The sequence below is a fragment of the Kryptolebias marmoratus genome, linkage group LG22, assembly GCF_001649575.2.
Source record: "Kryptolebias marmoratus isolate JLee-2015 linkage group LG22, ASM164957v2, whole genome shotgun sequence".
Classification (NCBI taxonomy): domain Eukaryota; kingdom Metazoa; phylum Chordata; class Actinopteri; order Cyprinodontiformes; family Rivulidae; genus Kryptolebias; species Kryptolebias marmoratus.
Genome location: NC_051451.1, coordinates 9,971,964 through 9,998,502, shown reverse-complemented (window position 1 = coordinate 9,998,502; position 26,539 = coordinate 9,971,964). Strand labels below are relative to the sequence as shown.

The 26,539-nt window shown below is 41.4% G+C and overlaps 1 protein-coding gene across 9 annotated transcripts in view; it reads left to right on the top strand.

Moving 5' to 3' along the window:
• The window catches only part of LOC108239158 (regulating synaptic membrane exocytosis protein 1), a 101,905-nt gene that overhangs the window by 23,152 nt on the left and 52,214 nt on the right, over window positions 1-26,539 (top strand). For 8 of the 9 annotated variants that reach the window (XM_017421689.1, XM_017421688.1, XM_017421686.1 and 5 more), the window contains exons 3-5: window positions 4,403-4,613; window positions 7,669-7,680; window positions 25,253-25,515. In XM_017421689.1, coding sequence (XP_017277178.1) covers window positions 4,403-4,613; window positions 7,669-7,680; window positions 25,253-25,515 — 486 coding nt within the window. The remainder of the gene's footprint in view (window positions 1-4,402; window positions 4,614-7,668; window positions 7,681-25,252; window positions 25,516-26,539) is intronic. The other variant, XM_017421687.1, reaches the window with a different exon arrangement.

Genomic DNA, 26,539 nt, shown 5'->3' with positions numbered 1-26,539 from the left:
CTGAAGCCCTCATAACTGAGGAGAAGAGAAGCCCTTGTAACTTAGGGTCCATTTGACCTGAAGGCTACGGGACGGTTAAAAAATTCCCATGGGGAAACAAAGTAATCCCAAACATGGAACCAGCCCCGCTGGTTTCACACTTCAGGCCTGGAGAGGATGCAGGTCTAACTCCGTTAGCAGCTGAACAGTAGCGGAGGGTGAGGACGCCTCGGTGAGAGCCTCGGATCAGGAAGTGAGCCCTGTGGTGCTGCAGCAGCAGGTCACCTCTTTATGACCTTATCACTCCTAGGAAGTGTGTATTCGTGTGTGTGTGTTATCAGATGCAGATTCATTTATGTTTGGAGCTGACAACGATGTGTGTGTGTGTGCGTGAGGCAGGTTGTGTTTGACCCGCTGGGTTCTCCGAAACGTGTATTTAGGGGAACAGTTTGTCCTGTTACAACCAGAGTAACGATGCTGACAGGTGTGGAAAGCAGCTGGGTGTTGGACTTTCTTTTCTCTGGCTTCGGCTGCTGGGATTTGTAGTTTTTATTCAACTGAGCTGATGGGGGAGGAGGCTGCTCCGCTGAGCTCCAGTCTGTAAGTACTGAGCTGCATTCAGCTCTAACAGGAGCTCAGAAAGTCCAAACTGTTACTGATAGAACTGATTATCATCCATGATTGTGTTAGAGGGCTGGGGTCAGGGCTAAGTTACTGGTTCTAGGTACAAACATCATGAAACCCAGCTGCATTATTTGGAGACACTGTTTCATGTTGATTAAGAGCTTTATTGCTTTCTTTAAAACTACAGCCGTCTTTTTCCTCTTTCCTTTGTCTCTCCTTACCTATCCTCTTCTTTCGTCTCATTTCTTTACTTTTCTCATCACAGGCACCTCTCTTCTTATTTCCCTCCTTTTCTGTCTTTTTTCTCAAACGTTACATTGATCTCATAAGCCCTCCCCCGTCGTTTTCATGCTAACATAAGTCACAGAACTATATAACGTGTATGCCAAGTTTCCTAATGTTTTACACAGTTTACATTTAAAGTGTATTAGGGTCATCGATTACAGTGGTAATAGTCGTTGACATGAAGTTAAAAGAAATCTGTAAAAATGCCTAAAACAAGCGAAAAACAGAGTACAGAATAGCCGAGCATGGCGCCGAAGGTCGTCGCAGAGTGATGACATCACTACGAGGACCCCAAACTCGGGCATCAGTGATATCGCTAGAACACGATAACCACCCAAGTAGATAGTAGCGACACTGATGTCTCTAGCTTGAATATGAGCTCATATGATGAAGATAATATGAGCTAATTCTGTATAAAACTGCTCTCATTCAATAATTATTATTTATTTTATACTGTCAAAAAAACAAAAAAATTAAATTCTATTGGAAATGCGGCTCATTAAAACTAACTTTTAAACGTGTTTGCTTTGACAAAGCACAATGTTGTTGTTTGATTTGAATAAAATCCTGCCTTTTCTTTAGCACTGACTAAAGTTCCACTCACGCACATCAAGGACAACGATGGTGCTATTATTTTAGTTACACTTTTCTTTCTGATTATTACATGTGGTCAGAAAGAAAAGTTAACTTACACGGTGACAGACTGGGCGTGCAGCTGTAGGTCTGTGCTCGGCAACCGGCCAGAGCAGCAGTTTTACCGGAACCCTCGTCCATACTTATCTCCACCAAATTAATGCCCGCCCACTGAAACTAGGCCTATAAAAGGCCTGCTAGTTTAGGGGTGGTAGCTCAGGAGGAACAGCTGTCGTGTGACAATTGGATGGTTGGTGTTTGATCCCAGCTACCCAATTACAATTGGATCATTTCAACCACAAAGAAAGACCACTTCCCCAAAAACAAAAGTGCCACACCACATCTTTGACTTGTCTTGGAAGAAACATCCACGGAGCTTTGTTGCAGCATGCGTAGTCAGTGAAATCAGTTGAGGAACAGAAATCATACCTTTCAACGGCTTACACCAGTACTCACAGCAATGTAAAACACAGAATATCCTCGATTTCCTGTGCATGGCTGGCAGCGGTTTTATGTCCTCCTGTGTGTTAGGTGTCTGTCTGCTCTGCTTTTCTTGAGCTGAAGCAACAGCTCAACCTGGTCCACTGTGTCCACGTTTCGGCTGCCTTCATCAGTCGTTAGAAGGGTCTTTTTGTCAACAAAACAATCAATTTTCTGGTAAACAATAGGCTGTTGCGCTTTGGTGGTCCCTGTCTTATAGTCATCACTCCATATATGGTAATGCGGGTAAGTGTGGGTTCTATTTCCCTTCTGCAACATGCTCTCTATGTGTCAGCAAAGTGCATTTTAAAACATTATGTGCTTTGAAAAAGGTGAACCGGCCCGATTGTGATTTATTTGTGTTAGCACTTTCAAGATGACGAAGCTCACCCTTTAAACACAAAATCAGTCCATTAATGGCAGAACAAATGTGAATGGAAGAGGTGCAGAAAGGTCAGCTGGTGTTCTGATTTTTGTCATATACTGAGCCGCTTCCATCTGTTTAAATTTTCCATCCAGTCAGATGGACTTTCTCGCAATCTTTTAAAGTGGTCTTGATCAATAGTTTTCCAGGCCTTCTAAAGGTCTTTCAAAGTTTGTCTTTGAACTTTGTTTTTTTTTGTTTTCGCTCAGTTCTGGTCTGTGTTCCCTACCATTTTCATAAGAATGTTTTAAGTAAAATTTTGAATCATTCATACATTAAAAAAGATCCACTTAAATGTTGAGTGATGAACCAGTATTGTGTTGACACTTAACATATTAGCACAGAACCGATTTTAAAATGGATCTTTAGGCTCTTTATTACCATCAGATGGTCACAAAGATGCAATTTGTTCCCATTTCTTTAGTTGAATCTATAAAAATTACCACAATTTGACCAACAGAAGACAGCATTTCAGCTTCATGGTTCTTCCCAAAAAGATGTAAGCTGAAAACTTGACATACAGTAGATGATCTACTGAAAGATGTGGTAAATGTATGAATAAAATGGCAAATGTAGCGAAAAAAAGAGAAAAAGTGTCATGAAATGTGCTTAGTGGTTGATAGAGGACTCAAACACAGAAGGCAGAAAATGGGGAAACCAAAATTTTCCTCTAATATTCATGAACCAAACGTACTTCCATTACCTGGCAGCTGCAAGAGTCCCATAAAATTGATTCAAACACGAATTACACTGAGCTGATGAAACCTGTATGGTAAAAAGACAAAAACGCACAACCATATCCACACCCAGACTGACAGGACAGGTTGAAACAAAAAGGACCAATTAGCAGGGGAAGTACAACATGGTCAAAAAAGAAAGACTTTCAAAATAAAACAAAGACACGAACAACAGAGAGTTAGAAAAAACATCTAGAACCACAATGTCAAGACTAATCCAGACAACTGGACAGAAAATAGAAAACAGACTATACAAAAAGAAACAATCTGAAAAAACAGACAATGACAAAGTTTTACCCTGGTGGCTTTAAATCAGTGAAATATTGAGAAAAATGAAAAAAGATATTCAAGAATATGAGTTTAACTGGTGTTCTTCTGATTCATGTCTGATTGTAATGTTTGATGGAAACAGACAATCTTTTATCTAACCAGACATGTTTTATTTGATCAGAAATTATTCAATGTTTTCAAAAGGGGACATCTTACATCTTTAACATATATATATATTTATTTACTATCAAACTGATTAATATTAAGGTGGAATAAATTTCACTGATCAAATGAAATTAGACTTGACTCAGTTGGAGCATAATTTGGTTGAAGAGGACTGTGTTTATTTGTGCTTGAATGCAACAGGCTTGTTTTTTAACATACTTTATTGGTAACTGGTAAATGGCTTGCCCTTGTATCACGCTTTATCTGGTCCAAGGACCCTGAAGTGCTTCACACTACAATCATTCACCCATTCATCCACACACTGACGGTAGTAAGCTACATTGTAGTCACAGCTGCCCTGGGGCAGGCTGACAGAAGTGAGGCGGCCATTACACCAGTGCCACTGAGGCCTCTGACCACCACCAGCAGGCAAGGCGGATGAAGTGTCTTGCCCAAGGAAACAACGGCTGAGACTGATGGAACAGGGGCTCAAACTGGAAACCGTCTGGTTACAGGACGAACCCTTACCTCCTGAGCCACTGCTGCCCCTTATTAATTCACCTAAAATATTCCAAAAATGCAAAAACTTCAAAGTTTGTATTAAAAATGTTGATGTAATGACTCAGTTTGATTCAAATCAAAGTTGGAGTCATTCCATTTCAACTTCAGTTCGGGGTAAACAAATTGTTAAAGGGGATCAAGAAGCTTCATATTCATATAAAAGCAACATTAAGATGGGACTTCACATATGAAAATGTCTTCATGTTTCCACCTGGTGTCTTCCTTCCGTCCTCCTCCCCTCCAGAGGAATCCAGCAGCAGCTGACCAGCTACAGGGAGACGGTGATCCGGCAGGCCACGGCGGCGGCGGGCTCGGCCATTCATCGGGACGACGCGCCCACCTGCGGAATCTGCCACAAGACCAAGTTTGCCGACGGCTGCGGGAACCTGTGTTCCTACTGCCAGACGAAGTTCTGCGCTCGCTGCGGGGGAAGGGTGTCCCTGAGGTCCAACACGGTGAGAAAACCTCCACCTGTGGTGCCTTACTTTGATTTATGTCCTGTAAAACGAATCTCTTGGATGTTATTTCTTGACAGGAAACACGCAGACTTGTATGTTTCTGACTGAATCCAACAATGTGTTGAAGGAAAACATGCAGCAGAAAACAGGACTTAGTGACATCTGCTGGTAAAGGTGCAGATTATGACCCACTGCACAGCCCTTCTATGATTAGGACTCAAGTTTCAAACAGGAAGGAGAATCTGTCTTTTGATTTTAAAAAATGTGTGAAGTTTTCTCATGTATCAGCGTTCTTCTCTAACATGAAGGTATGAGGACCTCGTCAGCTGAAATAAACAACAAGTTGTTGCTGCATTTTATCACACCTTATTTAAAATAGTATTCAGTTTCTGCCAATAAAATCCACACACTGTTAAAAATACAAAAAACGACAACACATTATTAAATATAGAGATTTTTTTGCTATTATTAGAGAAAAAAAAATACTGCATAAACATCTGGCCGACAAATTGGAGGAAAACAGAAACAATTTTATTTGATTCTTAAACCTCTGAGATTCTGCGGGAAAATATGACATTGGTTATCGATGAAATAAAATAAACATAATAAATACTGAGTGAGGAGAAGAGTAATGCAGCTCAGCTGATCCCAGACCTGATCTACATTAAAAGCTGAACTGAAATCAAATCTAAAAAAAATTGACATTTCATGTATGTGATGTAGCCAAAGACATCCACACAACATTTCAGAGACCTATTTTTCTGACCTAAAAGTTAAATAAACTGTTTTTAGCGTTTATGTCAATAATTTCCAGAGTGATTTGTGGGGCGGAGTTTCCGTCCTGGTTTTCCTGATGTACGCTGTGCCCCGGCCGGCCAAGAACGCCGCTACTGTCCGGTCATTTACTAGTGGAAATGGAAGAAGAAGCCTTTTTTGAACACGAAGAAATGGCGCAAGAATGCCAAAAAAAATGAAACTCCAGTGGTATTTTCTGCCCGGTTCGAACAATTAATTCAAACGAACTGAACTATATTGTACCGGTATTCATCCACTCACTGATGAATGGCTGAATGCTGGGAACCTCGGCGAACGTCACACATCGATGGGGTCACGGAAAAAGCCGAAAACACCCAAGTGGTTTCTTCAATATTCGGTGTATAAATATACTGTATAATAATTATTTTACTATTAGCATATTTTATGATTTTCTTTCAACTGATGTTGGCTTCAAACCACTTTTCAGTTCAGCTTTAAGTTATCACTCCAGCTCACACTCACCAGAACATGGGTGTACTGTCCACTCATTTAGAAATGTCGCTGAATTCTATTGAATAATTCAGAAAGGCAAAAAAATAAAATAAATGAAGCTACACGTTTTAGCTCACGATGTGTACACAATGAACTATAAGAAGGTAACAAATCAGAAACTGATGACATCAGACCTCAGGTGTTAAATTGTGAGTGTGTGTGATACCTTACATTGTGTGTTCTGAGCGTGTGATAAAATGAACTGTACATATATACAGGAACTGTGGGTGCCTCCACCGTTGAGTGTGCATGAGTTATGTTATTTGAGTGTGTGTGTGTGTGTGTGAGGCAAGCGAGGGCTGGTAAAGGTTAATTGGGCATTAGACTGAGCTTTGGACAGAGGGGGTGGTCTACCACTCTGTCTCGGTCTCCCAGGGGTCCGGAGGTGCCCTATACGCTCACAGCAGGGGTGTGTGAGTGTGTGTGTGTGTGAGTTTTACAGGCGGGGGGCTTCCTCTGAAATAAGAGACCCCCTCCCCCCTTCTTCTTCCTTACATTACTGATGTGGCATTTAATGACCCCACACACCCACAAACACACACTTTAAAGTACATCCTAATTAGTAAGAGGATGAAGAGTTCAGCTGAGGGCGGGGTGTGTGTATATCAGTGTGTGTGTGTGTGTGTGTGTGTGTGCTGCATTTAGTTACAGAAGCTCTTTGAAATATAAATTTGACACATCTAGGCAGAAGAGCTTAGAAAACTGACTTGTGCCATATTTATTGTTCAAATTAGATATTTGTATGAACCACTATATATGTATAATTTAAAATGGAGTTGTTTTCTGATGGCAGCGATCCATTTTGCTCTTGATCCCACTCAGACTAGTGCTTAGCTCACCAGTTCGGTCAGTATTAAAGTCAATTTCTCCAAACTGACGGTGTTCAAAAAAATATGAGCATTTTAAGCAAAAATACTTTTCCAACTTTTCGGCATTCATCAAATTATTCTTCAAATATTCAATCAACCAACTCAGTTCAGGCGTCACACAATGCATGTTTATTTTCTCCTTTAATCAAACAGGGATAAATAATGTTTAACCTCAAACTGTTTAAAAGCAGAGAAAGCAGCACTAATCTCAGCTTCTGCTTCCTGATTTATTACTGTTTCATGTTTTTATCTTAACCTATTAAAATTTGTCACCAGTTGTAGTAGAAACACGACTTCAAAACTAAACAATTTATCGGTGGTGCTCCACCTTTAGGATCCATATCTTTTTCATTGGTGAAACTAAGAAAATAATGTTTTTATTCATAAACCGGTTCATTAAAAAAACAAAAAAAAAACAACAGTTCACTACATCTTCATAAATATAGTTTCTAATATATGTGGGATTCTGTAAATATGCAGTTATACAATTTATAATTTATTTTGCTTCAGGTTATCTGCACTTCCTTTCCTTCTCACTGATACTACTTCTGTAACCTACAAGCTAAAGCAGAACTAAATCTTTAAGGTTTAATAAATCAAATAGAATTTGTGCTATTTTCTTTCCACAAGTTTGTGCACATGCATCTCGTTTTTTTAAGCCATAGACATCAAACACGTGATTTATTGAATGACTCGTTGTATTTTCTTTCTGTTCAGTTACCTTAACATTTGAACTGTTTCTTTAAATCTGAAATATGTTCATACCCCAGTGTTCATCTTTGTCACAGTGATGTAAGTTTATTGCACGCTTCCAGATCGTTTTGGTTTACATTCTGTCCTTTTCCTTTCATTATGTCTGACTGACTGGGCTGCAGGAGGACAAAGTGGTGAGTGATGTTTCTCTTATGACTGAACACCTCTGCCTGCTAGCTTTGAAAGTATTATTGGGAAGCACCTTTGAATTTTCTGTTCATGCAACCCTGTTTTGTTTGTTGCACGTGGAAAGAAAGATAGATCACATGCAGAAACTGCTACGCTGCGCAGAAAACTTCAGAACTTCATATTACTCATACCATGTGAAAACGTAAGCTAGTCTATGAGAAACATGGAGAAATATTAGGTCCCAATTCAGAAAAACATGCTCATTATTCAAACATAAATAAACATAACACAAAAACAAAGGAAATTTGCATCTGGTCAACTATTTCCTTGTTGTAACAATATGTCTTGGTGATAAATCTCATATTAAAGCCTGCTTATTTCCCCTAAATGTTGCCACATTTTTAAGGAAAATGCATTTGTGGGTTCAGCAGCAAAGTTGAGGATGTGGGTTTGCGCCCATGAAAAACTTGAAAAACCAAATCCTCTCTGCTGATGCCAAACAGCTCATTGTGCTATTGCCTCGTTTTGAGCTTCTGATACCCCTGGTGATCTAGATAGGGGCCCTGCCAAAGGACAACTTTAAGCCGATGTTCCGTAAAAGTTGCGGCATTATTTGGAGCGAGCTCTTGTGGCATCTCCGAATTGAAGGCCAAGTTCAATGAAATGGGGGCTGTCAGAGACAGACCGTGAAGTGGGCGTCCCATGTGATGACATTCTGCAACCAGTTGCAATCCCATATCTCCACAGTCTGGGACCAAACTCTATCATCCAAGATAACAATGTTCACACAAACAGAGCAAGGTTTATCAGAGACTACTTCCAGAATTTCTTCCCCTCAACCCCACTGAACATCTATGGGATCAACTTGGATGTGATATTCATTCCAGAGTGACCAACACTACATTGGCTGACTTATGATAAATGCTGGTTGAAGAATGGGATGCCATCCAAAGGGAGTGTGTGACCAAGCTGGTGAGCAGCATGAGCAGGAGGTTCCAGTTTGCTGTGGCTATATATGGTTCTTCTAGATGCAACCGAGGCCCCTGTTTATTGAAGGAATAAACTATTAAATTGCCACTGTCTTGTGTCTTAAGACTTCAATCCTACAACTCACTAAATAACACCAAACAAGAATCAATTGCAGAAGAAGCTGTTTGTCATTGGTAGAGAAGATTTGGCTAGTTTTTCATAGACACACCCCACATACGGAACTTTGTTGCTCAACCCACAAATGCATTTTCCTTACAGATCCGGCACCTTTAAAAGGGAAATAAAACAAGCTTCCCCAACATATAATATTTATTGCCAATAACTATTGTTACAACAAAGAAATAATCAATGAAACATACACTTCTGTACTTTTTATGCTAAGTTATGATGAAACTTAGCATTTTACAGAAAAAGTGGAAGAAATAAGTAAAAACTGCACATGTTGAAAGGTCATATGATTGTATTGCAATGCTTTTGTTTTGGCTTCATCTCCCAGGTTCTGTTTCTGTTTGGCTATATGTCTGTAATTCACAGTTACTTTGGGCTACAGTTTATCGGTTGTGTGTTGGTCAGGAAAAATATATTATTGTTTTTATTCCCCATTGAATTTACAGTATATAGAATATGTGGCAACGTTTGAGTCAAGGACTTGCGTCATTGTTGATGTACATCTGAGACAGGTCTGATGAAAACTAAAAAAATTCTTACTTTCTGCAACAAACACTCATTAGGACCACCTGTTCAATTCCTTGTTAACACAAATAGCTAATCAGCCACTCACGTGGCAACCACTCAGTGCATTTAGGCATGTAGACGTGGTGAAGATGACTTGCTGAAGTTCAAACTGAGCATCAGAATGGGGAAGGAAGGGAATTTAAGTGACTTTAAACATGGCATGGTTGTTGGTGCCAGACAGGCTGGTTTGGGTATTTTAGAAACTGCCTCTCGACGAGGATTTTCACACTCAGCCGTCTCAAAGGTTTATATTGAATGGTCCGACAAAGAGAAAATATCCAGTGAGCAGCAGTTGTGTAAAATTTGAAATTTAGAAGATCCAAAATGCATTTCCTGGCATTTGGAACAAGGCTGTGAGGGTGTTTGAAGAGTACAACTCACCTGTGATTCTGGTTGAGAAACCCTCACCGTTTCCCTTCTTCTTGAGAGTCAAAGCTTCTTTTCTGGTCCTGCTGTTTTGAATGCTCGGAGCAAGTAAACCCTTGAGGCTCAGGCTAACACTGGAAACCTATATCTGGATCATTTTTTTTTACAAAGAAAGTGGGGAAGAATTGACCTAAAAGGCCTGTCCTTCTCACCGCGAGGCAGGAGAACCAGTTGGTTTTGACTGAATGGAGTGAGAGGTCTCCTGCTCAGAAACCACTGCTTTATTGATCTGAAACAATAGATCAAATGTAGCGCTCCACTGTTGCTTGTAATCGATGAACTCCCCTCTTGAGTCCTTTTTTTTTTGTTGTAACAAAATCTCCCCCTTTTTTTGACATTTTAATCTCGCTGTTTGCTAATTTCCCGGAGTGAATCCGGAGGCTAAGTGTCACTAACTGACAGCAAACTGTTTGTGGACATCCAGAAGTCATAAATTTGGGTAAATTACCAGATCCGAGAACGTCTTAACTGTCCTTGAGGGGCAACTTGTCGTTCGGCCAGCGCCAACCACACAATCAATAAGTCAAACAGTCATCTGGAAGAAAAAAAAAAAAGAAGAAAAATGCAACATTTGGTTGAAAGAAAATCACATGATTATTTTATACCAGTTCTTCTCCAGTAGATGTTATGTAAAATAGGAGATGTCTTTTTCTATGACACAGCAAAAAGAGTCTGTACATTTGTATAATGCTTTACTAATAAATACATAATTTCTCATGCAGACATATTCTAAAACTGTTTCACAAAAATGTGCATCATTAAGGTCACTTTTTTCTGGTGGACTGTGACCCACAAGTGTTAAATTTTCTAACAATTTCCTTCTTACGGCTATACAGCCGCTTTGTTGTTCCGGGGATAGAAGGGTCATATTTGAAGTGAAAGTTAGCAATAGTTTAGCAATTTTATTTAGGCTTATGTCACATATGTCCTAAAGTAAAGGTAAGTACTGAAGGGAAACAGAGGAAAACCAGTTGCTTTACTTGCTTCAACCAGTTGAAGCCAGTTGAAGCCAGTTTTTTGGCTACACATAGTTTGATTACTGATATCACGTTTGGCGGCGCTCCAGCCCTCTAACGACGATTCCTTTGTTCCGGGCTTCTGCTTCCGGCGTCATCCTTAAGGTGCTGTGGACAGAAGTCCCAGCGCTGGCCTTGTACTGATTCTCTGCCTTATTAGAATAAATAGTTAAACTCAAGCTCTTTTGTAGCGTCATCCTTAAAAAAGGGTACATTTTCTGACTTCTCCCTCCCCTGGGGTAAAAGGACCGGAAGTGAGCCGAGGGTGGTGCAATGAGGAAACATATTTTAAAGAACTCTCATTCAAAAAACGAGTTCTATGCTCTGCACACAAGTGTTGGCGTATTAACATGGGCATTGAGAAAGAGTTATTTTCTAAACTTGAAAAACTATGAAAAAAAAAAAAATAGGTCCTTGTTTGGCTAGCCATTAGTCCAGCCTAGGAGAAGACTTCTGCCCTTTTCTCCGCCTATCGATAACTATTTGACAAAACATCACTTCAGCAATGACCAGACCCTTTAAACCGGGGGTTAAAAGGAGATCATATCATCAGAATCTTGCTGATGTTGATGTTTATTTCTGATCCGTGGACCTGGTAGACATGGTTCATACTGATAGGTGGAGCTGGTGGACATGTTTTAACACCTTACTGTACGTCTGTAGCTGTCAGATGATTCATTTTACGGGCCTGGACACTGGGCTCTGTTGGTCTCCACATGGCCGTCTCACTGACTTCTTAAAGCTTTGGGACGGGCAGTCACGGGCATTAAACTGAGACGTTTTGACAGAACGGCGGCTGCACGTTGCTCTGAATGTATGGCTGGACAGCAAAGCCGAGTCATTAGAAATGACTTTGGTCGGGGGATGATTATTCCCAGGTAAGCACAGTCATCCGAACATTGATTGCTTTTCACATTTGAACCCAGTTCAATTTTTAAAACTCTTTTATTTTGTGTCCATTTTGTTTAATATCACCAAGGAAAGTCTACTATTTCCTTATTTTTAACTTGACAATTTATGTGTCCATTTTGCAGTTGGAGTGTGATTGGTGAGCTGTTTGAAGCCAAGTCCTCTGTTTGGAGCTGGATGGAGACGTGCGCAAATAGTTTTGATAGAAACGAAGAAATAGTGTGTGTGTTGTGGATGCGGTGTGTGCTGACGATGTTCAGAGCTCATTATGTATAACAGTGATTTGCTGAGCTCAGAAGGAAATAATTGGATTTTTTTTTAAGAACATTTCTGAAGTCCAGTTTGTGTCTTTTTGTGGAAACTAAAAGCAGATTATTTTGGTTGGTTGTTTTATGCACACAGTGACACCTCTCCTCGTCAACCCTGTTCGACTGTTAGCGAGATATCTCCAGGACCACTAATAAGATTTAAGTGAAATTTTCAGAAAGAAACCATTGAGTGCATATCTATTAAAGATGAACTTTTGGAGTCAATCCAAATTAAAATGGCCACCCCACCTTATCGGCAACAGCCAACAAGGAAGTGGCTCTAACTCAGTCTTACAGATATTGACGTGGTTGTCTCTGAGAGTCGTTCTCGACACAGACTCTGAGTGGGACATCCTGCAACAGAGATCAAACATAACATTATTTTCAAGGTTTGACCAAAACAGCTACAACTCCAATAATTTTCATCATAAGATGATCTTAGTCTGGCATGAAAGGCGGTGGGCGATATGCATTTGGACTTAACGCACGTAGAAATCATTTCGTCAGAGTGTTGGCTAGGATCTAACGTTAACCCCAGCATCGTTCCCGTCTCGCCCAGTTTTGATCAGGACATCATTCGTCCATTGTCGAAGTTGACGCCACGCAAATGTAACAGTTACGCGTCGCGGCCTTCGTCGTTCGGAAGGATCGCAGTTTCGTTTCGGGCGAGAAAACGCCACGACTTCCATTTACTTGGAGGGTGGAGGGGCGGGGAGGGAAAACGAAACAACACAGCCCTAGCCCCACAAGACAAACGAGCTGTGAAACAAAGGCGAATTTGACAAAAACTAAAATGTGTATTTATTGATCGGATCCTGGGAGTGATCCCGGTCCTGTGCTGCTTTCGAGAGCCCGAGCGATGTGTCATCTGTCGTTAACGCCACACCACCTCGTGATTACTATTGATCACCCGTCTCTCCGGCTGCGTCCGTCTCCACGTCCCTCTTTCATTGACTGGTCTTAAGGGGGTCATCTCTCTCTCGCACACACCTTTATGACAGCTAACGCACACACGCACACACACAGACACACACCAATCACTGGACGGTGGAGATCGGCGCATGCACGACCTTAAATTTCCTAACAATGTACTGTTACGTTTGTTAGTTCAATGTTATTGAGTAAACTTTGCGAGTGTTCGTGCATCTGTTAGCAAAACATCTCGTGAACCACTGCATGGGTTTTAATAAAACTTTCAGGAAATAATCTTTGGATGTACGTCTACAACTGATTAACTTTTGGAGTCAAGCCAACTCAAGATGGCCACCAATGCCAACCGACCTTAGAAAAAACAAAAATGGCTTGATTTCCTGCAGGCAAATGTAAGTTTTAGTTTCCTTTTCCACATTCACTTTTTAAAATCTCTATTTCTGTTTTTTTTTTTTTTTTTGATTTCAGTACTTTTTCTTTCTTTACGTATGCAATTTTTAAAATTTATTTCGATAAAATTCGGACGGATCTAATATCTCCCTCTGTTGTCTCCTCATTAATAAAAATGCGCTTCCTCTGTCTCTCCATTCATGCTTTTCTCATTTGTTTTTCATTTATTTATTTGCATTAATTAATATTAATAGACAAAACAATACAGATAAAAACACAGAGTGGGGAGAGGCAAAACAGCGCAAAACAGCTTATGTAAAGCCTTACCCCAGAAAAAAAATTCAAATTAACTAAATACATGGACATCAACCATATAACCATAACAGGCCCACCATATTATATTTGTTATAATCACTAGTTTATAATCCTTGTTCTACCTTATTTTGCCCTTAGGTTGCAGATTTGTTGACATGTTTTGTTGTAAATCAGTTTGTGTTGCACTCGTCAGGTCATCACTGTCTAAATATCCCAAGGTCCATCTGAGCAGTCTTGTTTTACTCTTTCATGACAACTGTGAAAGAAGCTTCTGTGACTTTTTCTAAACGGAGCGTATGTCTTACGATGATCCCTCCGATGTGTGAGAGGCGGGCCGACGGCGCGACGCGAGCTTTATGCTGGGCACCCGGAGCAAACCTTCCACCTCTGACCTGACGTTCCTCTCCACTCGCTCACTGACGTGAGCAGCTGCTGTTTCTGGTCACCAGAGGCGCGGCGTGGTGAAAACAGAAAAAGGGGCAGCTCCACTGCACCAGTACTACAGTGAGCGTAGAGTTAAGAGTAATAAGCAAGGAAACGCATCAGTTCGGAACAACAACTGAACACATTTCATTTGAAGAACAGATTGTGTTAGAAAGAAACTTGCTGTTTATGTAATTGTCAATTAGAGAATATATTCCATGCATGTGTTAAAGATAAGATTAGCTCATATTTCAATATTGATAGCATTGATCAGCTGTTTAACTGTTCCGCCTGTGCAAACTCCAGCTGTAAACATGGTTCCTGTGTTTTATATATACAGTATGTACTGTATATTGTGTGTGTGTGTGTGTTTTGGTGGCGAGCTGTGCTGATATAGTAGCTCATTAGCCGCCGTGGACACTAATCTCCTTTGTGGCAGCCTTTCATCCTTAGCCAGGATTTATGGATGCCCTCGCTTTCGCTCTCTGCATATTGCTGGGCGCCATAAGTCGCGCTGTCATTGGCTGATACCGCGTCCCGATGCCGGCCCCTCACACTCTTCTCCCGTCCTTTTTAACGTAAGCGCGTTAATAATGGTGTCCTGGCAGAAGACTTGTGGTCACTGTGTGATCGCCTCGTGATGAGAAATGACACAGAGTTGTAGCTGAAGCACAGTAAGGCGACGTATCACGCTTGGAGTATGTGCTGTGAATGACTCTGAGCGACTACCACATTAAGTTTTAGCTCAATATCTTTAAAATTGACACAGTTTGAGCCATTTTTGTGTTGGATCACGTCTATAAGCTGTGGTGGCCATCTTCATTTGGATTTACTGTAAAAGTTAATCAGTGGTTGATATACATTCAGTGATTTATTTCTGAAAATTTCATTTAAATCCCTCTTGTGGTTCATGGGATATTTCGCTAACAGTCAAACAGGGTTGACGCCAATAGTTAACGGTAAAGTTCTTCGTAAAGATCTGGTACATTGAGTAGCACTTGGAGTATTTGTTGTGAATGACTCTCAGCTATAACCACACCAAATCTTAGCCCAATATCTGTACAACTGATTGAATTATAGCCATTTATGTGTTTGTTAAGGTCAGCTGGCTGTGGCGGCCATCTTGTATTGTATTGGCTCCACGCATTAATCTGTTTTAGAGGCACGTCCACTGATTTTGTTTTGAAAGTTTCGTTAAAATCCATCCAGTGGGTCATGAGATATTTCGCTAACAGACAGGAGCACACACAGACAACTGCACATGGGCAAAACCATGATTGTTTGGCTTTGCCTTTTGGCAGCAGGCGATTAATAAACAGATGAACAGAACAAAGTGAAGCGTTCATGTTGTTTGAAAGGCATCCAACATGATGAAGGAGTTTACCAGATTTGCCTCGATCCAGCCATGTTCTGATAGGTTGGTGAGTGTAGACGGCTCATTAGTCAGTTCGAAGGGGGGCTTCAGGAAGTAGCGACTGCTAGCTGTAGAAAAAGATCTTGAAGCCATGGTTGTTAGTGTCACCAACAAAGCTAATGCAATAAAAATAAGCTGTTCAGTGAAAAACTGTTGTTTTGATGAGTATTTCACATCTACTCTTAAAGAAATCAACCAAAAGTAGTAGTAGTAGGAGGATAGAAGAGTTAGACTGGACAATCCTCGTTTGGCAGGTTTGCTGTGCTAGCATAACCTTTATTTATTTTTCAATAACATATATGTTTTTTGTTTTTTTTTCCTTTTTATACTCCAACCCTCATCCGTACCTCTTTGCAACTTTGTGTCTGGGCTGTGTGGAGGCGTCCTTGGTCTTCATAACGTCTCCTCCTTGTTTTTTGATTTTTTTTTTGTTCTTTTCCATTTTGCCTTGATTAATCTGGGACATTCTGTGTCGACGCATTACTTCTAATCGAATCCAAAATCCTACCAAATTTCGAGTGGTTGTGCGACTGGCTGTGCCCCTGTGGCTACTCGCAAATGGACACCAAAGACTCGGTCCGACCAGATGCCGGGTTATTTGTTATCTCTGTTCTGCGCAGACCCCTTAAACGCAACACCACCGTATTCAAGGAATGACAAGGCGCGTGAGCCTTCCTCCTGGACAAACACACACACACAGGAGTTTGGTGTCCTAGTTTCCATCTGTAGAGAAGCTGTTCTGTCTCTCCTGCTCACTTTTTCACTTATAAACTCATCCTGGGAGCGCAGGGTGGGGACTCTCGCTGTGGTCATGTGATGCACTGCTGCTGCACCTGTGTGTATACGAGGTAAAGAGCAGATATCCGTGTGTGTGTTCACTCGTGTTCATATAATGGACCGGTTGGTTGCTTTTAGCCCGTTATAGGCTTCTGTGCGACAGTGTTTTTTTGGGTGTGAGCTCGCTCGCTCGCTCGCTTGCTCTCAGCCTGCGCACCTCCTCTTCACCATCAGAGTGTGATCTAATACAGGGATTACTGTGGGATTAAGTGAGTCTCTTCGAAAACAGCAGCTCGCCGCTCCAAATCTCCGCGACGCTGCCCATTTGTTTCCCCTCGATCGGCGTGCTCCGACGACACGCCATACATGGGCGAAGCAGTGGAAGTAAAGCAGACCAAACCAGCGCGCACACCGACCAAATTCTTCTGGCTTTTCCTCACTCAGGTCGATGTAAGGCGGCACTGAGGGGGGCAGCGGAGGAGGTTTTAGTCCCATCAACACGTCCTTCTTGATTTGAACCTTCTTGGCTCGATGAGGTTCTGTTTCCAGTGAACCGCATCGCTGTAAAAACCTCGCTGCTCATTTTTATTACCCTTAAGGTCACTGTTTTTATTCATAACATGAATGAATCCTTCAGTGCAGCCCGAGCTGACACACGAGTGGATCTCTGGCACCCTAAAACAACTCCATCTTAAACATTTCATTGCAGTATTACACAGCAGAAACAATATAATCCCGCACAAGGTGCTAAAGTTAGCAGCTGCTTGTAAATAACCCCAGAATTCCACGTAAAAAAACAATTTAACGGCGGTGTGAAGGTCTATAAACTAGTGTTCTCATGGATTGCTAAGAAATTTTTGAGATTGAAATTATTTTAAATTGGCAGAAATTCGCTTTGGCCTTGCTCAGATTAGCCCTTACTTTATTAATCCAGTAAGGATTAAACTCTGTAGCTGTGTGCACTCATTTACTAGTACACTATGTACCGAGTCAGCCATTTTGCAGTGGTGTTCAAAATATTACCTGCAGTTTTTCTTATCCACTTTATAGCGTCCTAGCAGCTTGTCGAGCGCTACCGTGCAACTTATGTACACTGCATCGGTGGAGCTAGACCATGATGCATTGCAGTCGGGGCCAAGACAGCAGGCTAATGCTAACCTCCACAGCTCATTACTGGCAATTTTCAGACTTGTTGAGAATGCCTGTAATTATCTAGACATCTCTAATATAAAATGACTCGCCTCCTCCTCTGCCTGAGCTGCGGGGACTGAGGGACTGTTAGAAAAGCGTGACCTGCAACTATATTTAAAACATCTGCTAAGTCGAAACGTAAATGCGTGTTAAAGATGTTTTCAATTAGAAAAAGAAAACAAGGCACGCTTCAGCTACTTCAATGCTGTGCAGCTTGCTTTTTGTTTGCACAGATACTACAACTCTAAACTCGTAAATGCAAAATTTCAGTATATTAAAGGGTGTTTCAAAGCTACTGCTTGAGTCTGCGATTGTGTAAATAGACAAAATGCGACAGAAAGTATAACAGGTAGTCCCATGTGTACATAAGTTATATTTTAGTGTTAAGGAGACAAACTACGTTATTTACAACAAAAATAGGTTATCAGTCATCTCCAATTCAGGTGTATTCCTATGTATCTTGCTGGCGTTTATTTATGCAACAGTTGACTTTGTGCATAGTTATGAAATGTTCTGCATTTAATTAGTGTTTGAAATGCAAAAAAAAAAAAACCCAAAAAAACAAAAAGTGATGTCCCTTATTTAGTCTATACTGACCACAGCCCATTTCTCCTAAGTAAGGTTGTTTATAGAGCTGTTTACAACAGGTTAGATATTAATTGTTCATAACCTCTCCACAGAACCCTACTCCAAACTGGTAGAAATGTCCTTTTAAAGTTTTGTTTTGCTAATATTTTTCGCATCAGCGGCATTTGAGACACCTTTTGTGAAACAAACTAAAGCTTAAATAAAAAACAGAGCATCTGTAAACGAATAGTTAATTAGAGTTTGTAAATTAAAGCAGATGCTGTTAAATCCATCATGATGCTCCAGACTTTGCTTTCTTCCGCTTGTTGTGTTGTTTTTGCTGCCCCTAGTGACCAAACACAGAACTGAATCCAGCTGAGATATATATAAAAAAAAAGTTCACGCGCAGGTTTTTTTTTTTCATTTTAATTAAGTGACGTCAGCAGTCTGTCTGGTCTGGAGCTCGCGGTTCAGATATTTCCGATTATAGTCCAAAATTCTGCTAAAAGCTCGGTCCAAAATATCTCGAACCTTCAAAAGTCAGAGTCCTGGATGGTTCTGAACCGACGAAGCTCCAATAATCCATCCTGGGATGAATGTTACGCTGTCAGAACCACAGACATGAGGTTTTCAGAACCGCGGCCGGTGTCAGCTACAGAGTTCGGTTCGGGCGGGTAAGTTCGTCCATATTTACCAGATGGATATGAACAGAAATATAGAAGTTTACATGGGTTTATGAGTTGTTGTTAAACTAGCCCCAAGTAAAATGTTTGTATTAGTTCCTATGTCATAGAATAAGAACTTATTTTTAATTTTTTAAAATTTATAAACTTTTTATTTTTATTTTATTTTATTTTTTCAGCTTTTATGGAAACGGTAAATTTTGGAGTGGTTGCAGCTGAGTCATATATGACTTTAAAATCATAGTGTGTGTATATATATAAAACATAAACAAAAACATACACACGTATATATATATATATATATATATATATATATATATATATATATATATATATACATGTGTATGTTTTTGTGTAAGAGAGAGAAAAAGAGACAATCTCAGCTACTTCCACACCAAATTTTAGCACAATATCTGTAAAATTGACTCAGTTATAGTCATTTTTGTGTTTTCTAAGGTCAGTAGGCTGTGGCAGCCATCTTGAATGGGGTTGGCTCCAAAAGTTAATCACTTGTTGGCGAACTTCTGGTGATTGTTTCCTGGAAGTTTCATCTAAATCTGCACACTGGTTTATGAGATATTTTGCTAACAGACCGATAGCTTTGACTCCATATAGTAAATGGCAAAACGTTTTAGGGAAGCTCTTTTACAATTTGTTTGCTGGGGATCAGTCTCAGCTCTACTAATATACCAAATTGATGGCGTTTTAGCCATTTTAGAGGTGGGTGATAATGATTCACAAGCCAAACAGGCCATGTGATCGGTGATTCCCAGCATGCCTCTGTGCGTGGTTTCACCCCAGCTCCAGGCGGTGACGAACAGCAGCTCTCTGCTCCTTCCTCCCGCCTGGATTGTGTTCCCGTCGCTCAGTGCTTCACGCCCTCCCATGCGCCTGTTTTCTCGTCACGCCACAGAGGCCAGAGGTCCGGCCCGGTCTCCGCCACACAAGCTCGGAGATCCGGCAGAGTTGCGGCGCTGCGGTCTCGCAGGTCCGGATGCGAACAGGGTCCTGGGGGCCGCGGATGCTGCCGCTGTCGAAGAGTTTACAGGCCGAGGTGGTCCACGTCGAGGAGGTTCCTCTCGAGGCGAGCGAGAGGACCCAGGCCCCGGGTGTTCCAGACGTTGTGGGTCCACCTTTGTGTGGTGATCCGGCCCAGCAGGTGGTACCAGGTTGTCGGCAGCATGCGGTGCAGCTTGTGTAAGGCCCGGGGGAGGTACCAGATCACGTCCTGGATGTGTCAGTGCTGTGAGGTGCCGCTGTGCCTGAAGCCTTACAGAAACTGCTACACCAAGTGGCACGGGGGGGCGTTTTAGCTCGGGGGGAGGGGGGCTTACTATCCCAAGATGGAGGAGTTGTGCTGTTTGGGATAGATTCAGTTTCGTTCACTCATCGTCTTGTATTCAGTTCTGTTTCAAACGAACTCGGTGCTTCTGGAGAAGCAGCAAGACCTTCGCACCGCATGTCTGCAGCTCGTTTTGAACAAAATTCGGAGTGAAAACAAAGAAAGAAAGACATAAAACCGGAGCCAGAATCTTGCTTAAAGTGATCCCAGCTGGTTGATTTGGTTCGTAATGTAAGTCCAATTTAGTTCTTTTTGTGTTAAACTAGAGTTTGATAAAGGTTTGTTCAATATTTCAGTAAGTTTGTCTTATTTTTCAGTTTACTTTAGATTTGAAGTGCTTTTCAAATGGCTTTTTTTTACTTTGGTAGATTTTTAGTAAGTCATAAACAACACCTAAAGCAAGGATAATTATAATTATTATCAACAAAAAGTCTGAATGTTGTGGTGCCATGAACATCAGATATTTGTTCACGTGTCAACAGTGATTCACAGCAAGACCTCTGTTGAGGAAATCGTGTTTTTTTTTTTTCTGTTCAATGTATACCAAGTTGATTTCTGTCGTTCCTAAATCATTAAAGGTTGCTTTGTTCCGCCTATGAGCAGCAGTTCAGCTCCGTTACTTTGCCATTCGACAATAAAATCATTGTGGAAAAAAAAAAGAGTTGAAGTTTGGCAAATGTTTGAGTGTGAAACATCATAAATCGCAACACAAAACATCAGCTTTGGTCCTCGTTTCCACTAAAACAGCTGGAGTTTTTAAAGAGTTAAGGCTTACATACCTGTTTTAACTTAATTGTTCTTTGTTCTAACTAAAGAAGCTCAGGAATAATTAGAGGGAGATTTCTAACAGAAGAACACCTTCAGGTTCTCTAGAATGTCAGGTGGAACTGAAAAAAAAAAAAAACATTTCACTCATGGTCTTACTCCATTTATTCACTTTAAAGCCTGGTGCTTGAGTCTGAGCTGGAGTTTTGTGCCTCAGACTGGCCCGATTAAATGTGCAACCAATTTAATATATATATAAAGATTAAAGTCCAATCCATCAACACATATGCGGTGCCAGTCATCAGATACCCTGTTGGTATAATAACCTGGTCAAAGGAGGTGATGGAAGCTACTGACATCAAGACACTAAACCTCCTCACAATGCTTGAAGGGTTTCATCCTAAGTCCAGCACCCTCCTTTCTCCACATTAAGAGAAAGGAGGAAGACAGGACCAGGGAGCATCAGAACCACTATACAGGATGAAACAGTCAAGATCCTGCAGTGCATAAGGAAGAAAGCCCCCAATGATGTTCTGCTCAGTGAATGTCACAGGCAGAAGAAACCCAATGTGGAAGAGGAAAAAGAGGAAGCCTCATGGAAGGACAAGCCCCTGCACGACATGTACCACCAGCAGATTGAGGGAGTAGCTGATATCAACAAATCCTACCAGTGGCTAGAACGGGCTGGACTGAAGGACAGCACATAGGCACTAATCATGACAGCACAAGAGCAACAGAGACTGAGGTCTATCACACCAGGCAGGATCCAAGATGCAGGCTGTTAAAGATGCCCCTGAGACAGTCCAGCACATAACAGCAGGATGTAAGATGCAGGCAGGCAAATCAGACATGGAACACCGTAACCAAGTGGCTGGAATAGTGTACAGGCACATCTGTACTGAGTATGGCCTGGAAGTCCCACAGTCAAAGTAGGAGACTCCACCTAAGGTGGCAGGGCTAAGATACTGTGAGACGTCCAGATCCAGACTGACAAACAGGTGATGGCTAACCAACTGGACATTGTGGTAGTCAACAAGCTACAGAAGAAAGCAGTGGTGATAGATGTAGCAGTCCCAAGCGACTGTAACATTAGGAAGAAGGAGCATGAATAGCTAGAGAAATACCAAGGGCTGAAAGAGGAAATGGAGAAGTTGTGGAGAGTCAAGGCCTCAGTGGTACCAGTGGTCATCGGAGCACTTGGTGCTGTGACCCCCAAACTGGAAGAGTGGCTCCAACAGATCCCAGGAACAACCTCAGAGATCTCTGTCCAGAAGAACGCAGCCCTAGGAACAGCTAAGATACTGGGGAGAACCCTAAAGCTCCCAGACCTCTGGTAGAGGACCCGAGCTTGAAGTGAAAGTGGAACCACCCATATGGAACAAACAGGGCGAGATGGAAGTTATGTATGTATGTATATATACGAGTGTGTACATGTGTGTGTGTGACCCCCAAACTGGAAGAGAGGCTCCAACAGAGGTCTCAGAAGAGCTCAGTCCTCAGAACAGCTAAGATAATCCACAGAGATGTGCTTTACATTTTTAAAAATCCAGGTCTTAACCATAAAACGACTAAAAAAATAATAATTGCACTGTTCGCTGTTATGTAATGTACCTTTTTTATGAAATAAAAAGAGCACAGTTAACTTTAAAGCAAACTGGTCTCTGCAGACCTGTTTATAATCGTGTCATTGTCCGAAGACGTGCACATCCAGGTTGGTTTGGGCTAACATATCTTAAATTTTAGCAGCCTTTTCATTGTCTCTGATCAAATGAAGTCAGAATTATTAATGATGCCAAATAATTCAGTAATCTCTGGACACTTTTTAAATTGGGTTTTAATAGGTTTGCACCGTACTCTCCCGGTTCTCGCAAATTCTTCCGGTGCTTCGGCAGCTGATCTTTCAGTATTTTCAATCAGATTCGCTGGTGATTCTTTATGTACTGTCTGATTTCAGCGCAGAGCGGCCAGAGTGCACTTTGACCCCTCCCCCTTTTTTTAACTTTCAGCAGAAAACCGTGCATGAAGTGATGTTTTCTAAGAATCTTGTGTGACAACATTCCCCGTTTCCTTTCTGTGGATCTGGCAGCCGTCCGCCCTGTTGGTCCGGCTGCAGAAAATCACAGATTGGTGGGTGTAATGTCCCACACAAGGCTGTGTTTTCTTTGTCAAGTGTATGTGTGTATATGCGTGCGTGCGTGTGTGTGTGTGTGTGTGCACGTTTTCACTCCCTCCCTGGTGGTGCAGGATAAATATAGCTGCGTTGGTGTAAAACTGTTTTCTCCTCGGCTTTGGAGCTTTAATCAAAAGCAATCTGGAGGAGGGAGGAATGGAAGGAAAGGTGGGGTGAGAAAGAGAACGGTGTGTGTGTGAGGTGGGGTGGGGGTGGGGGGGGACTAATGCCAGAATATTTTATTTTAGCTCACTTTAAAGAGCCATTGGGGGAGTGTTCAGGAGTAACGAGAGCCCCGGTGGCTGCAGGGCCGATTCTGTCGTCCTCTCGCTGTCTTTTTATCATTATTATTCATTTTTTTAATATTTGTTTATTATTTTCAAAAGATTTGAAAGAAAAAAAACGTACAGTTTTGTACAATAAAGCGCCTCAGTTTGGCAGGTGAGTTTGATCAAGATTCTGGTTGCGGGGGCAGATGTTTTCACACTGAGATGGTCTAGAAAGGGCTTCTGAATTTTGTAGAACTGACCAGTCTTAGCGTGTGTTACCCAGGTCCTTAAGTCCATGGGAATGGGGCCCGGCACAGTCCAAGCACAGTTGGTAATGCGCAGGTTAGAAAGACCTAGAACAGTCACCAAAGCTTAATCAAGTCCGGTTCTTAGGCCAAATATCTTTGTAACGCAGAACAAGACCATAAGCAATGTATGAGGTTTCCAGTGTTTAGTTTATGCTTAAAGGGATTGCCCAGTCAACTTTGAGGTGAAGTTCTGTCTAATAGTTACTAATAGTTAGCACCTTATCAGCTATGACATCAGCACGGAGTATGCAGAAACAGGCAAAAGTCTTTGTCCAGGCTAGGCTAATGGCTAGCCATTTGACATATTACATCACAGAAGAGGTAACAAAGAAAGAGGCCAGCCTTCATTTCTGAGTTAAGTCTTAAAGTTTCCCAGTGTGACTTACAGAAACAAATTCTGACCGACTTGAATTGTTCTGTAGTCTGAGTGGGGGTTTAAGTGAGCAGGGACTGTGCTGGTGATTATTTGGTTGCAGCCAGTCACTATATGTACAGACAGTTGCATCCAGTTTACTGTACTGAGCGTACTGAAAGTGTTCCCTTCTTAAGACTTTTTCAGAGACTTTTTTTTTTTTAGAAAGCCCAACGTAGGTTTCAAAGTTGCATTTGAAAGAACCGTAAAACTTGAAGAAAATGGTCTCATCTGTCTAAAGGTCAAAGTAGACATGTTTACCCATAAAGCCTGGAGAATACCAGACCATTCAGTCTTCTGTGAACCAACGTATTCTAGAGTCAGACCAGATCATTGTTATGATGTCCTGATGCGTACAAACCAGGAACTGAAAGAGAGTGGACTTAATTTTTTCTCTTGACGGTATCTATGACCTCACCTGCACGAGATATCATGGATCTGTTTTTCATACTTGAGGCGATTGTTTTCTCTTTTAAACCATTCGACCATTATTTCAACCATGAATGTGTAAAGATCCCAAAATGACCAGTGTACTGTACCTGCTCAGCGGCAAACATATCTAAAGAAACGATGGCCCTAGATGCCCAGGATGCACAGCTATTGAAAGGATATGCTTTGTCACAAGATATGCAACATAGACAGATGGGGTTTATGCACAGTTTACAGAGTAAAAATGTGTTGACAAGTTAAAATGAGTTGGACGAGTCCCTCTGCTCTGTGCGCCTGAAGTGAATGAAATCTGAATTTGGCCTTTGATCTGCGTTCTGCAGCCAGTTCGTGTACATATGTGTGATGACAGAAGTGGAAAGAAGGAAGTCTGCAGGTCCCATTTTGACAGCACACTGTGTGTTTTAAATGAACACTTGGCTCCGAGTTCATCTTTTAGTGGCCAAAGGCAGCTCACAGGGGGAGTCAAGCTGCTCTCAGGTTTATCTGCCATGATTTTAATCTACAAAGCTTCTATAAAAGCTGTTCTCTGGATCACTCGTTGGCAGCGATGCAGCTCTTTAGGAAGTGCATTGTTCCGTTTCCTGTTCACCAGTTTTAGACTGCGTCTGATGAGGGGCTGGCAAAAAAATCTGAGCTGCTTTTCCCTGGCTGCAGTGAAAAATAGTTTGAGCAGCAACTTCTTCTCTCAACTTCTCTGTCAGTTTACTGGAATATGTCAGTACCTATGACCACTGTAGATTAAGCTGGAAGAGGATTGTAATCTCTGTCCCCGTCCCCTGTCTCCTAGGTGATCTGGGTGTGCAATAATTGCCGGAAGCAGCAGGAGATTCTGACCAAACCAGGCGACTGGTTCACCGGTCCTCCTGGGCAGCCTTCCGGACTTGGTTCTGCTGTCAGCGAGCCATCCGTGTGCCAAACGACCGGGGATAAGAAGCTGCGATCTCGCTCCCAGGCACCCACGGGCTCCGCTGGTACGATCCAAGACCCTGGGCGACCCGGGGCCACAGCTGGAACGGACGCTCGCTCACTTAGTGAGCCACCACGAGACGCGTAAGATGAAGAGACAAACACAGGAAGATACTATGTCATAAAGCATGATGTTGACTTTATTTAAATTGTGGCTTTTTTCTGTCATTTTGAGCACTTTTTTAGGGGAAAGGGGAAACCCATGATGGATAAGAATGAGAGTTATAGCCATTTTTGTGTTTGCCAAATTCAAATAGCTGTGGTGGCCATCTTGAATCGAGTTGACTCCAAACGTTTACTTGCCAAGAATTTTATTAAAATCCTTCCAGTGGTTCATAAGATATTTTGCTAACTGAGAAACAAACCCGGACACAGGCAAAAACATTCTCACCCACCTTTTCCCTTTTTGAAGTGGGTGATAGTAAGAGAACACTAAGCAGCAAAAGAAAAAACAACAAAATAATATTTTAAAAGCTTAATAACCACTCTAAGCCATAACACACAACAGTAAAAGAAGACAACACATACAATCATGTAAGAAAAGCAGTAACTTCATATAGTCTGGTCTTAAAACTAGATGTCAGACTCAGGTGACAGAAAGCTTCTTTTGTAACTTGGTTAAGGTGGGAGTTGAAAGACAAATCCTGGTCGAAAATGCCTCCAATGTAATACCATCCAAAAGGAAATATGAAGCTGCTCAAAACTAGCTGAAATTTTTCAAACCCAAAATTTACTTGTGTCTAAAAGTAGAAAATTACAAGTCAGTCAAGTGTTTTTACATCTCTGATACAAGTCTGAAACTTCAGAACTGGTTTGTTTCTTCAGGATTTAAGGGCAGAAACAGCTGGGTGTCATCTGCATAACAAGGAAAGTGTATGTTTTCTAATGATACTGTTCAGGGGAAGCATGTACAGGTGCTGGTCATAAAATTAGAATATCATGAAAAAGTAGATTGATTTTCAGTAATTCCATTTAAAAAGTGAAACTTGTATATTATATTCATACATTACATACAAACTCATATATTTCAAATGTTTATTTCGTTTAATTTTGATGATTACAAATGACAACAAATGAAAATCTCAAATTCATCATATCAGAAAATTAG